Genomic DNA, 14,125 nt, shown 5'->3' on the forward strand with positions numbered 1-14,125 from the left:
TTATTTCTTAATTTTTAAACAAAGCTACAAAACTACACAAACTAATAGAAGGAAAGGAATGGGGTGGAGGAAAGGAACACTTCAATGAGTCTGGCAGCCTATTGGCAGAAATAGTTAAGAACAATGACGAAACTATTCTGATTCTCATGCCTCCTACTCTTTATCTGTCTGATTCAAGGATGTGAAAAGATAAAGAGAACACACACCCAACTCTGGTATTGTGGAAGGGAGCAAAGTGACTCATATCATTCTCAAACACCCCCAAACTGCTCTTCCGGAAACTCCATTAATGAGCTACAGATGGAGTCTCATCAAGCCCTTGGCTAAAGGGATGTTTCTGATTGGGGTTATCTGTATCTCCTGACAGCTTCCCCAATATGCTTGCTTCCACTTCCTACTTTAATCTCTACTTTCTGCAGGCCTTTCTTCTCTAGGTAAACACAAACTGTGTCATGACCATGCCTCTTCTCCCAGCTATACCTCAACTCTCCTCTGTGGCTCACCTGAGCCTTCCACAGTGGTAGGAATCCAACTGGTTCCTAGGGTAACAAGTTCCACAGGTATGGCTACACCTCTTCTACTCCCCAGCTCTCTGCTGTCCTCTTCTGGCTTCCTGCAACATTAGCCTCACAGGTACAGCCAACTTGACTCAGTACTGGAAACTCACTCCCTTTCCTCAGGTCTTCACTCAAAGTTCACCAACCCCATCTCTCTTTATAAAATAGTGCACGTGCGCACACACAATATCACTCTATCACACTTACCTGTTTTGTTTTCTTCGTAGTGCTCAAGATCACACATCATATACACAATGTGAGTTTGATTGTTTATTGTCTCTCTCTCTCCTGAGAGTGGAGACTGACTTTTGTCTACTGCTGTACCCCCAAAACCCAGTGGAGGGTCTGACACAGAGCAAGCTGCTTAATATATGGGTTGAGCTGTACTGAATTCGATCCATTGAATGGAATTAGAAGCTTCTGCCAACCTAACTGAACATCTGCTTATGTTTGCTTTGGGTTTGGTACTAAGTACTTCCAGGGCTAGAGCCAAATCCAAGTCTGAGTACTGCAGGTTTTATTCTATTTTCTCGAATATGCTTTAGATTTCTCTAACTTAAAGCTTCTTTAAAATGAAAAGATATCCTTTACTTTCTGCATACTACCTAATGTCAAATCTTTTTGAACGTGGTGAGAATGTCCATTGTTCCACCATATTTGTGTCCTTATTTGATGGATTTCCATATGCCCCTTTTTTTAACCCTTATCTTTCCAGACTGAAGGGCTCTAATATTAGTCCATTGCTCTAGGTGAAGCACTGCAGCCATTCTTCATACCTAGATACTAGGACTAGAAGCAAGGTTTGTTTCTCTTCCAAAATCAACTTTGATCATCCAAAAAGGCATCATCTCCCCTTTCAGCCTTCCAGAGATGACGTCATCAGAGAACAGTTTGGAAGGACCCTCTGAAACTTTTCTAGATAATCGTTACTGATAACTCAAAGTTAACTGACATGTAGTTTCTTTGGAGTTTTTTTTTTTTTAATAGCATTACATTGTACTAGCCTACAGTGATACTGACCTGATGCTTTTCCTCCTGTTCACATATCCTGTGACTTTCTCCTGGAATGTGTCCCAAGACATATTTATTCACTTTCGTCATTAACAAACGTGAATATTTCAGGGAGGAAACTCTCTTCCAAATAATTAATAATAGTAGACCAGTTTTAGAACTGCTCCATGGCAACCCCACTATGAAACTTACCATGTCTAAGTTTATCCAAGAATTGCTAACATATAAAAGAGTTCCCACCTGACAGAAGTGACATAATTGAAAGCTCCCCAGGTTGCTTTCCAGGACACCTATATTTTAATTTACATTAGTTTGCTTAGTTCTAAACATGCATTGATGTATTTCCATGTTTACTATATAAACCAGAAGGCAAAAAAAAAAAAAAATCACTGAAGCAAATAATCCCATACCACAGGAAATGTGTAGCACTTATGGACCCAGCCTTGATGTCTTCGTCATCTGTAAATTCAAGGAAATAATTCTTGCTTGTTTCCTTCCTCTCAGAGATACAGTAAGGCAAGATGCCAAATGATCTAAACTCACTGCACAAAAGAAGATGTGCAAATTGAAAGCATTGCTTTCTATTTTGCTAAAATTCTTAAAATCTAAGGTATCAAAGCAACTTTGCAGTAGCTTCTTTTTATAATCATAGTTCATTTCATTCGCTTCACAGATGAAAAACAGAAACATTAACATATGCAACTAACCCAAAGTAAAAAGTGACATAGGGAACTTCAAGAGAATTGTCAGGTTCAAAGTTTAGGCCTGTGACTACAACAAGGATTTATTAAAGATGAGCTTTTCCACTTTTTTGTGTGTGTGTGTGAGGAAGATTTGCCCTGAGCTAACATCTGTGCCAATCTTCCTCCACTTTATGTGGGATGCTGCCACAGCATGGCTGGATGAGCAGTGTGTAGGTCCACACCCGGGATCCAAATCAGTGAACCCTGGGCCACCGAAGCAGAGCATGTGAACTTAACCACTAAGCCACTGGGCCAGCCCTCTTTTCCACTTTTTTTTAAACAAGTTCTTTTTTTTTGTTTTAAAATCAGCCCTGAGCTAACATCTGTTGCCAATCTTTTTTTTTCACTTCTTCTCCTCAAAGTCCCCCAGTACATAGTTGTATATTTTAGTAGGTCCTTCTGGTTGTGCTATGTGGGACGCCACCTCGGCATGACGTGATGAGCAGTGCTAGGTCCGCACCCAGGATCCAAACCTGCATAACCCTGGGCTGCCAAAGAGGAGCATGCGAACTTCACTGTTCGGCCACGAGGCTGCCCCCACCCCATTTTTTGACTTTTAGTTGTGAATATTTATACTTCAGATTCATATGATTAAGAATTCCACACATTTAAAGCTGACATAAAATTCTGAGTAACTTTCTTTGACATTTCTGTGGAATATTACATTATGAGAGTGATTTGATTCATATTTAATCACCTGTTTTATAATGACTAGCAGCTTTACTAATATTAATAAATGCTGAGACTTGTAAAAAAGCCTGCCCTTTGACAACAAGAAAATATATAATATCTGTATGGAACTGAGTAAAATACTACAGTAATAAATAAAGAGTCATTCCAAACACTGAAAATATCCTGTATAATGTGGAAGCTCAATTTTAAAAGGAAGTTGGAACATTTACCTATGATAAACTATGTCTCTACAAAGACTAGAGTGTTTTTCTTTTTTTTAAAAGGAAAGTTACAATAGCATATGATTGCTTTTATACAAAACACAGTTGCAAAAATACAAATGAAGACATATTGGCCTATATGCGTATCCTCAGCACTCAGTGTCAAAACACTTGGTTTGGAAAACTTAAGATGTTCTAGCCACGTTTTTGTGATCTGAGTTTTTAAACTACTATCCTTTGTTTAATAAGAATAAGGCATTTTGTGTTTAAAAATATTATCCCTGGAACTCACCATGTCAAAGTAACTAAGTCATAGCAAAGCAACCATGTGATTGCTAGATTTTAAGCATGGCTAGACCCTTAGACGAAGAAATTTCCAAATAATCTCATTCATTTTCCCATATATATTGAAAACTTGTGAGCTGTCATAAATGATTTAGAATATGTGCAAAAAGTATGTTTCATCCATGAACAAAGTTAAAAATATTTTTCTTCAGAGGAACAATTCTTAATGCTTTTTCATTCATGACACTGGCATCATTAACCATTTAAATACTCACAGTCTGTTAATGCCTAATCTATCTTCTTCCTTGAAACTAGAAAGAAAACATAATTGTGTGCCACTGGGACTAATATGGGAATTTCTACAGAAAGACTTGCTTCTAATTTTCCAGAGAGAAAATGTTCTCTTCTTATTGAAACTAATCAACTCAAGTGAAAAATGGATAGAATCCTTTGTATGACCTCAAGGGGATGCAATATCTATCAATAATTGTCTCTCTTTTCACACCAGTTACTACTGACTTCAGTGGAAATTCCCTGGTCTCACATTCTATGAAGTAAAATAATGAAATTCTTTTCGTATTAAATAAGATGACAGGAGTCTGAAGCAGTAATAGTAGCATTTATCCTGAAAAATATTATGTGAAAATAAAGATTCTTATCCCTACCTATCACTACTTCCTAGTTTCAAACTAAACATTAGAGAATTATTTTTATAATATGTAATACCTTAGTTATATATTATTTAACATATCTATATTATATATTAAATATAATTTATTTGATATATTTTTAAAATTTCCAATAGTCCAACATTTATTAACAGTTCAAACAGTTAATAATATCCACTAAATAATGTTCTTAATCATTGTAATTCAATGTTTTGGGGGTTTTTTTTAGTTCCTAAAGGCTTGTCATTATTTTTCATGAGTTAGGACTCCGTTTAGTGAAGACAGAGGTTATTGTCTTGAGACCCCAACTGCGTAATCATGTAAGCATCTGCCAAGAGTCTATTTTCTTCCAAGAAATTACTAAGTTAAAACTTAGAGTTCTATATTTTTTCATTAAACATACCCGTTGACCAATGATCATCCTAGAATATAAAATATATCTAATAATACCTGTTATTACTGCCTCCTTGGATTAAATTGACAAAAATGTCTGAATCCATACGCTAAATCTTTTAAGGACAAGAGCAAGAAGAATAAATAGTACTTTCTAACTACTGGTTCCTTCTCTTATTGCAATCCAACAACATAAGGTAGGTTCTCTACAATGGACTAAGGATATATTTCCTGACCAAGAAGGAATACAGAATGTCTTCAAACAGATTAAAAAACTCTTCATGTCTAGCCAACTCTTATATGTATTGCTGTGGCTACAGAGCATCAAGAAATGGTTCTAGCATCCAGAACAAGTAAGGAATGTATTAATTTGGCCTGCAAAAAGGCCTGTTCTGTCCCTATTATTCTCATTATCAGTCAAAAATGTCTGATGTGGGAGACAAGAGGCAGGTTACAAAGCCATCTCAAGGTCTTCAGGAATTAACGTGAAGAGGTTTTCTGAACTTCAGTGCGTCCAGGAGCTGGTGCTGCATTCCATTTCCACAGTTTTAGGACATAGGGTCGTACTGACCTCAGGGATGGAAACTGGCTGGTTTCCTTTGTTTCTAACACACCATCAACAGGAGAAGGTCATACTGGAATTTTAATAATATGTAACAAATGTATATGTGGCCACTGAAATATGTGTATTCACAGTTTTTTTGGAAGATATTGATTTCAGACTGTCAAGTCTGATGATACACACATATAAATAAAAATGGTGCACACACAAACACAGACACACAGAGACGCAAACTCTCAGTCATGCCCTCTGGGAAACTATCATGGTAACACCAGCAAAAGCAGTTGTTCTAAACCAAGGAAGTTATCCAAACGCTTGTGCAACTGTACATTGGTGCAGCAGGTGAGAGAAGACCCACCTCACTCGGAGAGACAAAACAATCAAATAAAACAAAATTAAAAATCACAAGAAACCTTAAACTCACTTTTGAAAAAAACAAGCAAATAAGTCCAAGTGCCCAGTGAGGACATACTGGCAAATTATTGGCAAGGCCACCTGGCTCCAAGTCAAGGCTGGAAATAAGCTGAGATACAGTGTGTCAGGTACTTTTTCGGTTATAACGTCAAGGTGTCAAAAGAGTATCTAGAATGGAGAAAGAGTGTGTATTTTCTTATTTGACAATATCTAAAGAAGCCCCATCTTCTGTGTTGAAAGTCAATGTCAAAGAGCTAAGGCATTCAGTTTTCAAATGGAGTGAACCAGAACGTTGCGTGGAGACTCTAAATGTCCCATTCAGTGCTTACACTCAATGCCTAATTCAATGCCTTGCAAACAACTGACATTCAATAAATATTTGCTGAAAGAATGAATAAATGATAAACAGTAAATGTATTACAGTTAATTGGTCAATCAACATGAAAATATTCAGTTAATTGGCCAGTCAACATGAAACTATGTTTAAAATATACAACATGACTTATTAAAGTGGAATTGCTTCTTTTATCCTTCAAAATAATAACTTATGTTTAAAAAATTCTGCACATATTTTCAGACTGTCGACTTACATATTAGCATTGTTGCCACTTTTACTCCCCCATCAGTGCATTTTTGCAACTTTACAAAATCCTCTGAGTAAATGCACTCACATATTGCATCCAACCATTAATGATTACCTTTGTTACAAAAGTATTCCACTTCTTCACAGCTCAGATTTTCAGGCCCCAATTCTGTGGAAAAGCTCTCCTCCAATGGAAAGTCCCCCTTTGAGACGATGTCCGTTTCCTCTGATGGATACTCTTCTTCTTCCTCAATGGCATCTTCTAGCGGCCCTTGAAAGAGAATCAGGGACACTGTACCAAAAACATCCAAAGAAGACAGTGAAATCAAATCCTTAAATAAGGTCGTTTTGATTAAGATCGTGAGGAAAATGGATTCTATGAACAGGCCAAGTAGTGCCATCAAGAGGACTCACACAAGATAATGCCACATCCATATTCACAATTAACACCGACCTATGATGAGAAATGGAAGGAAGCCAACGCCTAAAGTGACTACATAGAAAGCAACCTCCATCCCAGTCCTTCCCCACCCCCAACTCCGGCCCAAAGCTGATTTTTTCCTTCTCTCCTGAAGAGCAAAACTGTGCATTTTATGTTCATTTGTTAGAATTAACTGCCTGGTAAAGAGTACAAGTCTCTTTTACAGTGTTGTACAATTTTACCTGAGATTTTAATAAAGATTTAAAGTAATTGAATGCATTTTAATTGAACTGAGATTTTAATAAAGTCTATACTTTTAAAAATCCATCTTAAGAGTGGATTCCAAGAAAAGATTTCATTATATGTGTTTGAGGCTTGAAGAAAAATTACATATTTCTCTCCCTGATGAAAGCATAACCCTATTCATAATTAATTGAATTTTTTCTGAAATGAAAAGTAGTTTTCTAATGAAAAAATGTAATTTGTATTTATGTGATACTTTTTCAGTAATAAAAATACAACTCCCTTCGAGTGAATGAGAGTGAGGTGCACTACATTAATGGACCTATTTTACTGAAAAGGAAGGGAGGGCTGTAGTTGTTCAGACGGATCTGAAGTGGACTACGTGGGAATACCACACGGCTGATTTTCCGACTGCCCCAAAGAATCAAAGTATCCGATTCATTTTACTAAGCAGAAGCCTGCATTTGCTCCTAAAGAAGCAATGTGGCATTTTATCTAAAGAACACAATTATGGTAATTTGTACTAATTGTCACTCATGTCAGCAGTCTCATCAGACAGGCTAAATACTTAAAAGGCTTAGGCAGTCTCTTTCTCTTGCTTGTTCGAAATGTGCTAGAAAATTTCCAGGACCAAAGAAGAAATCTTATAAATAATTTAAAATATTGCATTTATTACAATTTTTATATACGTGTGGGCAAACAGGAATAGGTCCCTACAACAAAGGGGTGTATCCGGTGTTTTCCCAAAAGTGTTTCCAAAGGGCTGAATTCATATGACACATCTTCACGGAGAGAATTAGTTACATGGATTTAAATTAAGGGACATCCAAGCAAATCATTCCTTATGTAGTTTCTCTGTCCATTTTAAACATTTATTTTTTTCTTTTTTTCTTCAAAATAACAAATGTTAAGGAAGAAAGGATGCCCTAATTCCAAACACTCTAGTAAGGTATTTTCTTATACTAAAGGTAGCGGGTGAAGAAAACCATGGATTCTGTTTTTGCACAAACCACATTCAAAAATCATGGATCTCATATTAGTTTTTATTTCTTATTCATTATTTCAAGTTTAAAATTTATAATCTTTCACCTTTCACAACAATTATGTGAAGGAGCAAGACATGCAAGGAATATATAAAATAGTAACAATATAAAATATTACAATCATTAGAACAGTTATCTGATAATTCTAATAGTAGTTCTGAGCCTAATGAGGAATATAATAGAATATTTTCCATGTTTTTATTTTTTTCAAGCAACTTAATTATAATAACAAGTTTGGTCAAAAGCAGACACCTGAAGCTGTCTCATCTGTGTTTCATGTAGGACTTTCAAAGGATTTTCTTATCTTTAAAATTACCCAGTGGGGTGGGTATGGGAATTATCACTATTTTTATTTTGTAGATCTGGAAAGTAAAGCTCAAGAGGTTAGTTAACCAGAATAAGCTAATAAGTGGAAAAGTTGATAGGAAAACTCAATGTTTCTTGTAATACCTTTTATAAATATATCATACTGCTACGCAAACTATTCTTTGGCAGTTATAAACCCATTCCTTCATAAAAAAAAAACTATAAAACCTAGATAACTTGTAAACACAAAAATCTTCAAAAATGGTTAATTGATATAACTATTCATAGACGCTTAAAGATCTAGTGCTTAAAAATTAAGAAAACTCTTGCTCTTCTCAGATGACTGAGAATATATATTACAAAACATTAAACCCCCCGAAAAATCAGGAAGATCTTCTTGTAGGCTTTACCAAAACTAAAATAACTGATTACTAATATTTAATTGTTTACATAATTTATATCCATACTAAACCAATCTGTAAAGAAACTGCCTTAATATCAATTATAACAGAAGCAACAATATACTCCTTCTGGAATATATACTCTGAGTTTTGCTAACAAACAATAAATCTCTAATTGTAAAATAAATATTTTAAATAGTTCATGTATATTTTACTAAATTTCTCTTTTTTATTTCTGGATGTTCTTCAATTACAAAAGTCTGTATATTATTTAAAAAACGCATGCATATTATAAGAATAAAATTAATAGTAAAAAAATGCTTTCTTTTTTAAAAATGAAATTCCAAGCATAATGCTAACATTCTTAGAAGGGTTATTATTAAAGATAATATATAATTGAACAATTATTTAAAATACTCAATGATTTAACAAATTGTCTCTAACAGTATGACATTAAAGTCAAATTTAAAAGTTTTATTAAAAATTAAACGGAAAAGCTCATGTGAAAAATTGAAAGAAAACAAAATCACGAAGCATTGATCTATGCTTAATAAACTCTAAGCAAGCCATCCATGTTATGGGTTTGTATGTATATAAAATAACTTTTATTTATCAAATATTATGATATGATCTTGATTGATAGCATTCTATATTCCAGGGGCTGTTTTCTTTTACGTGTTGGCTATCAATTTGCAATTCCAAGCAAGTAATTAAAAATGACTATTTTCAAAAACAAACTACAAAACCCAAATGAAAGGTGAAAAATCCTTGAACTCATTGTTCAAAATACATGAGATCTCATTGTTAATATTGAGAACAGACACAGGAAGGTGATTTAATGGCCAATTTGTATTTCTCCCAAAGCAAGTATCAGATTTATAGAACTTACTCTACTTTAAAATGTGAAATTACTAACCGTTCCTTTAGCCATGCTATCAAATCAGGCTCTGGCAAAGAGGTTTCTCTTAAAATGCATAGTATTTATGGTTTAAGATCAGATCTCACTCTTGTCTCTAGATTGCGTGTTTCTTTAACAGGAAAACCTTACAGATAATCAGTGGCCATAAACTAACATTTTAAAAGGCTAAGAGACACTTGAAGCACAAATACAATTAATAGCACCAATGAAAGAGGGAGTGCAGGAAACTCCCGTGTATGGATTAGTGGGCACAGAAGTCCACTTCAGAAAAATCACCACACATAATTTGACACAAATAATAATATCTACTCAGAAAAGGCTCACGACTCAGCTCCATGTGCCCTCATGGAGAAAATTACTTCTGATTGAGGCCACTTGGCAGGCAAGTGTAAGGAAATCTGAATTTCAGCTCTTCAATTGCCTCTGATTTATAGATATTCAGACACAGTCACTAGAATTAATAGTCTTAATGTTTATAAATATAAATATTTACCTCATTGGAAAATGCTAATAATTAGCTATGCATCCTCAAGCTAGGAATACGGTGGTGCTCTATGTCGGGCCCATAATGCTGTTAATCATCTCTCAGAATGAGGAGGCATCCTTTCCTATTTTATACTGGATGAGTAATAGAGATTACTGGGAGATTCTGGTGGGTGCAAAGTAATACTTCCATTTTCAGAAAGGGAGATAATTGGGTACCGGGGAACGATTTGAATTGAGCACAGCTCCCTCTGCCCTCCAGAGATAAAGCTGAAGCTAGGAAGGGTTGTGCAAATCCACAACACCTGACAATACTGATGGCCATCCAATGTATGGTCGAGCCTTTCATTTAGCCAGCACCAAAAGTCATACGGCAAAAGCTGAGCCTAAGTGTGGGAGAATTTTTCATTTGGTGGTTGTTTCCATGATCTGGAGTTCGTAGAGTGCAAAAGGGACCTCTAAGATTAAGTAGTCCAACCCTATACACATATTGATAGCATAATCATTGAATGAAATGAAAATAAAGAATTGGATTTGGATGATTAAGAAGCAGTTTGAGGAGTACTTACTCCCCAGATAAACAAATTTATGAGAAAATTATTGCTACAATTTGAGGTGGTTAAAGAAATCCCTGAAACCCATCCATAGCCGTTGTAGTAAGAGCCAGAAGGTGACAAAGAAAACTTCAGCAGGAGCCAGCCCCGTGGCCCAGTGGTTAAGTTCACCTGCTCCGCTTTGGCGGCCCAGGGTTTCGCCGGTTTGGATCCTGGGTGCAGACATGGCACCACTCATCAGGCCATGCTGTGGCAGCATCCCACATGCCACAACTAGAAGGACCCACAACTAAAAATATACAACTATGTACCGGAGGGCTTTGGGGAGAAAAAGGAAAAATAAAATCTTTAAAGAAAACTTGAGGGAAAAAAATGTAAAAGATACATAAGAACTCAGAGCAAAGAGGATTAAAATCAGCAATATAATGAGGAATGCAAGAAACAACAAAGGCCAACATAGTAAATATTAAATAAAGGAATATGTGTCTTTCAACATAATGTTGTATCGCTAAATAACTTTCTACCTTGGCAGCTGACTACAAACTAGACCAACCCTCACCTAAATGTCAGATTGTCTTTGTTCATATAAATCCAAAGCACTTCAGAATAAAGGCACCCAAGAAAGAAATTATATTCTACAGAAATTAATATACATCGTCAAGTATGAAGGAGGGGAAAAACTGCCAAATTCTGTGGTTCTGATGCAGTATCCCCAAAAAGAGGTCCTTTCTCTTAAGCACTCACTGGCATTAATTATTATGAATTATTTTAGTTTGGTTTTGCATGTCTTTTGATTAAAACAAGACAAACACTTTGTCATAACGGAATACAGAGAGCATTCAATCTCTTCTCCATGCATTAATATTCTAAGCATTTGAGAGGCTGCACAAGACTAGCCACCTAGCAAAATGAGACTGTTTCAGAATACTGGGCAGCCTTGATTACTACTGACAGGTAGGAAGCAAGTCACATTAAAATATTATCATTCCCAATAATTACAATAATCCATCACAGTGTGCTCAGAAATTTTACTAGGTGAGTTTCTCCCAAAAACACACAAATATTTCCAAACCTCTTTATCCTGGTGGTACTTTTATGCCATTTCAGATCATTTTTATATCTGATAGCATTATTAATATTACATCTTCCATCACCAACTTCATATCATTTTACTTACATACAGAACAAAAAACACATGGCAATAGAATAAACTTGCTCAAAATCTGAATGAATTAATGAAAATGAAAATGGTGATGTTGTCCCCAAGTTACCAGCTCCTATTTTGTGCTCTTTTAAAGTCATTTGCAAAAGATGTACTCATTCCTTTGTCTAGAAGGTATGTAGAACATTCTAATGTGTATAATACAATCGTACTATCTCCAAATCTGACAATTTAAGCAATAATCTATACTATGCTTTAATTATTACATAACAGTTGAGACACTTACCAGTTGACGCTACCTTTCAAAGGGAAATATAAAAACACAAACCAGGGATGGACAAGTTCTTGTTCACATTTAATACGTAATACACAAATATGACAAAACTCTACAAAGGTATGCTGAATTTTAGTTGACAGGAAAAAAGAATTAAAATAGAACTTTTCATTCTAAACTTATGTTACATTTTCTATATGTGATGGAAATGAGGCAGTGAACTGATTTTTTTTTCTTTCTTTCTTTCCTTTTTTTTTTTGCTGAGGAAGATTCACCCTGAGGTAACAACTGTGGCAAAAACTGGATGTCTTATTGCCTAAAAATCTGTATTCTGCCTTCATATTTTTATTAATTTGGAGATAATATTCATAAAATATAAAGCCCTTGTAATAGGGAAAGTTTTTAGTACCATACGTTCTGTACATATGTGGCCTGTTTGTCCAATTAGAAATGGACAATAAAAACTCAACTCTAAATTAAAAAGTAGACATCCACACAAATGTGCCCCTCCCCATTATGGAGTAGGAACATTTCTATCTTTAGAGAACTAATATCTTTTCACTCATTTTATGTGGGGCACATTCTGTGGCTCTGAGCAGTCCCTCTCTTAGAGTTTTCAGCTGCTACACTCGGCCTTCCTTAGGGATCGTCACTACCCTTAGGCACACCTCAAAATGCTTCTCACTTGGCTCCTATTACATTTGTCTCATGCACATCCAACAGAGCCGTCTAATGAGAAAGAGCAGGGAAAAGGGACGCTCTTGGACAGTGCAAACCCACACTAACTCATGTAATTGAGCTTAACAGCAAGAATAAAACCTTATTTCTCTAGTCTAAAAAATAGTATTTTAAACGAGCAAGCTTTTCCTGCAGTTACTCACTTTTAACAATAGTTGCATCAGGGGATCCAGTAGGAAGGAAACATTTTTATTAATTTTTCTCTTATCTGCCAGAAGAATGTTGATTTTTTTCATTTGCATGTGTTGCCTGCAGGTAGCAGACCAGAGAATCATATAGAAGAAATTCTTCTTTTTGATTAATTTCTGTCCATGTGTTATGTTATTTCTTATATATAATTGATTTTGGGCTTTGCTCATAGCTGTACATCTTTTTTATATCTGTACCACCTGCTGTCCTTCAATCTAGAAAGTTGAAGGAAATTACCTGAATTTTGTTAAGTTTATTAAAAATGAGATCTGTGAATATTTAAATTGAGTTTTGAAATGTTAATGCAAAAAAAGATATTACAGAATTTTTAATGGAGGGTTCAATGTGACCATGCTCGATTGTAAAAAGAAGGGAAGGGGGTCAGGTTTTATTCAAATCATTTCTTGAGGGGAAAAGAAAATGAACTCTTTGATTTTATAGAAGTAGAGTAGGTGCCAGCCCCATGGCACAGTGGTTAAGTTTGGTGTGTTCTGCTTCAGGGGCTCAGGTTCACAGGTTCGGATCCCAGGCACAGACTTACACCACTTGTCAGCCATGCTGTGGCAGTGACCCACATACGAAATAGAGGAAGACTGGCACAGACGTTAATTCAGGGTAAATCTTCCTCAAGCAAAAAGAGGAAGATTGGCACAGATGTTAGCTCAGGGCCAATCTTCCTCACCAAAAAAATAAATAAATAAAAGAGTACAATAAATGGCTACAAGGGATTTGGCCATTTTTGTAGATGGTAGTATTAACACTTCTTATATATAAATCTGAAAACAATTTAAATTCTTTAAATGTTTTTACCCTGAAATGCTTTGTTTTGGGAACCTTCCAATTAACTGAATAATGCTAACAAGAAAATAATAATTTTGCTTAGAACATATGCAAGCCTAGCAAGCAGCAAGTAATCTTACATAGTAGATTGAACACTGATAGCACAGCAAAAATAAAGTCAGATGAGGAAATACAGACAAATTTGAACTAGAATCTCTAATGACTAATTTACTCTCAGAAAGTAACTCAGGCAGCGAAAAACTTCAGTTCATTAGTAAATGCCTTGTGCATTGACCCAGAAAGTTAGTGACAGAGATGGCATAGAAATTCAAATATTCTGTAATCGGGTCTCAGTCCAGAGCCCCATAAAGCTATTCTTGGTTTATTGAAGATGGTAACCCTATCAAGAAGAAATATGAAAGTATATTCATTACTAAAACTATATTTTTTTAAATGATGGTGATGTATTTCAACAATCAAAAGCCCCAAACTGGTAACAAGTA

At 35.4% G+C, this 14,125-nt stretch overlaps 1 protein-coding gene across 2 annotated transcripts in view; it reads right to left on the reverse strand.

Annotated features, from left to right (window-relative positions):
• ZFPM2 (zinc finger protein, FOG family member 2) overlaps positions 1-14,125 on the reverse strand; it is a 437,784-nt gene that overhangs the window by 340,211 nt on the left and 83,448 nt on the right. Inside the window, exon 2 of one of the 2 annotated variants that reach the window (XM_046641567.1) lies at positions 6,225-6,380. The exons of the other annotated variant lie outside the window; for it this stretch is intronic. Within the exon in view, the coding sequence (XP_046497523.1) occupies positions 6,225-6,380 (156 nt within the window). The remainder of the gene's footprint in view (positions 1-6,224; positions 6,381-14,125) is intronic. 2 annotated transcript variants of the gene reach the window in all.

Source organism: Equus quagga, chromosome 16 (assembly GCF_021613505.1).
Source record: "Equus quagga isolate Etosha38 chromosome 16, UCLA_HA_Equagga_1.0, whole genome shotgun sequence".
NCBI classification, from domain to species: Eukaryota; Metazoa; Chordata; class Mammalia; order Perissodactyla; family Equidae; genus Equus; species Equus quagga.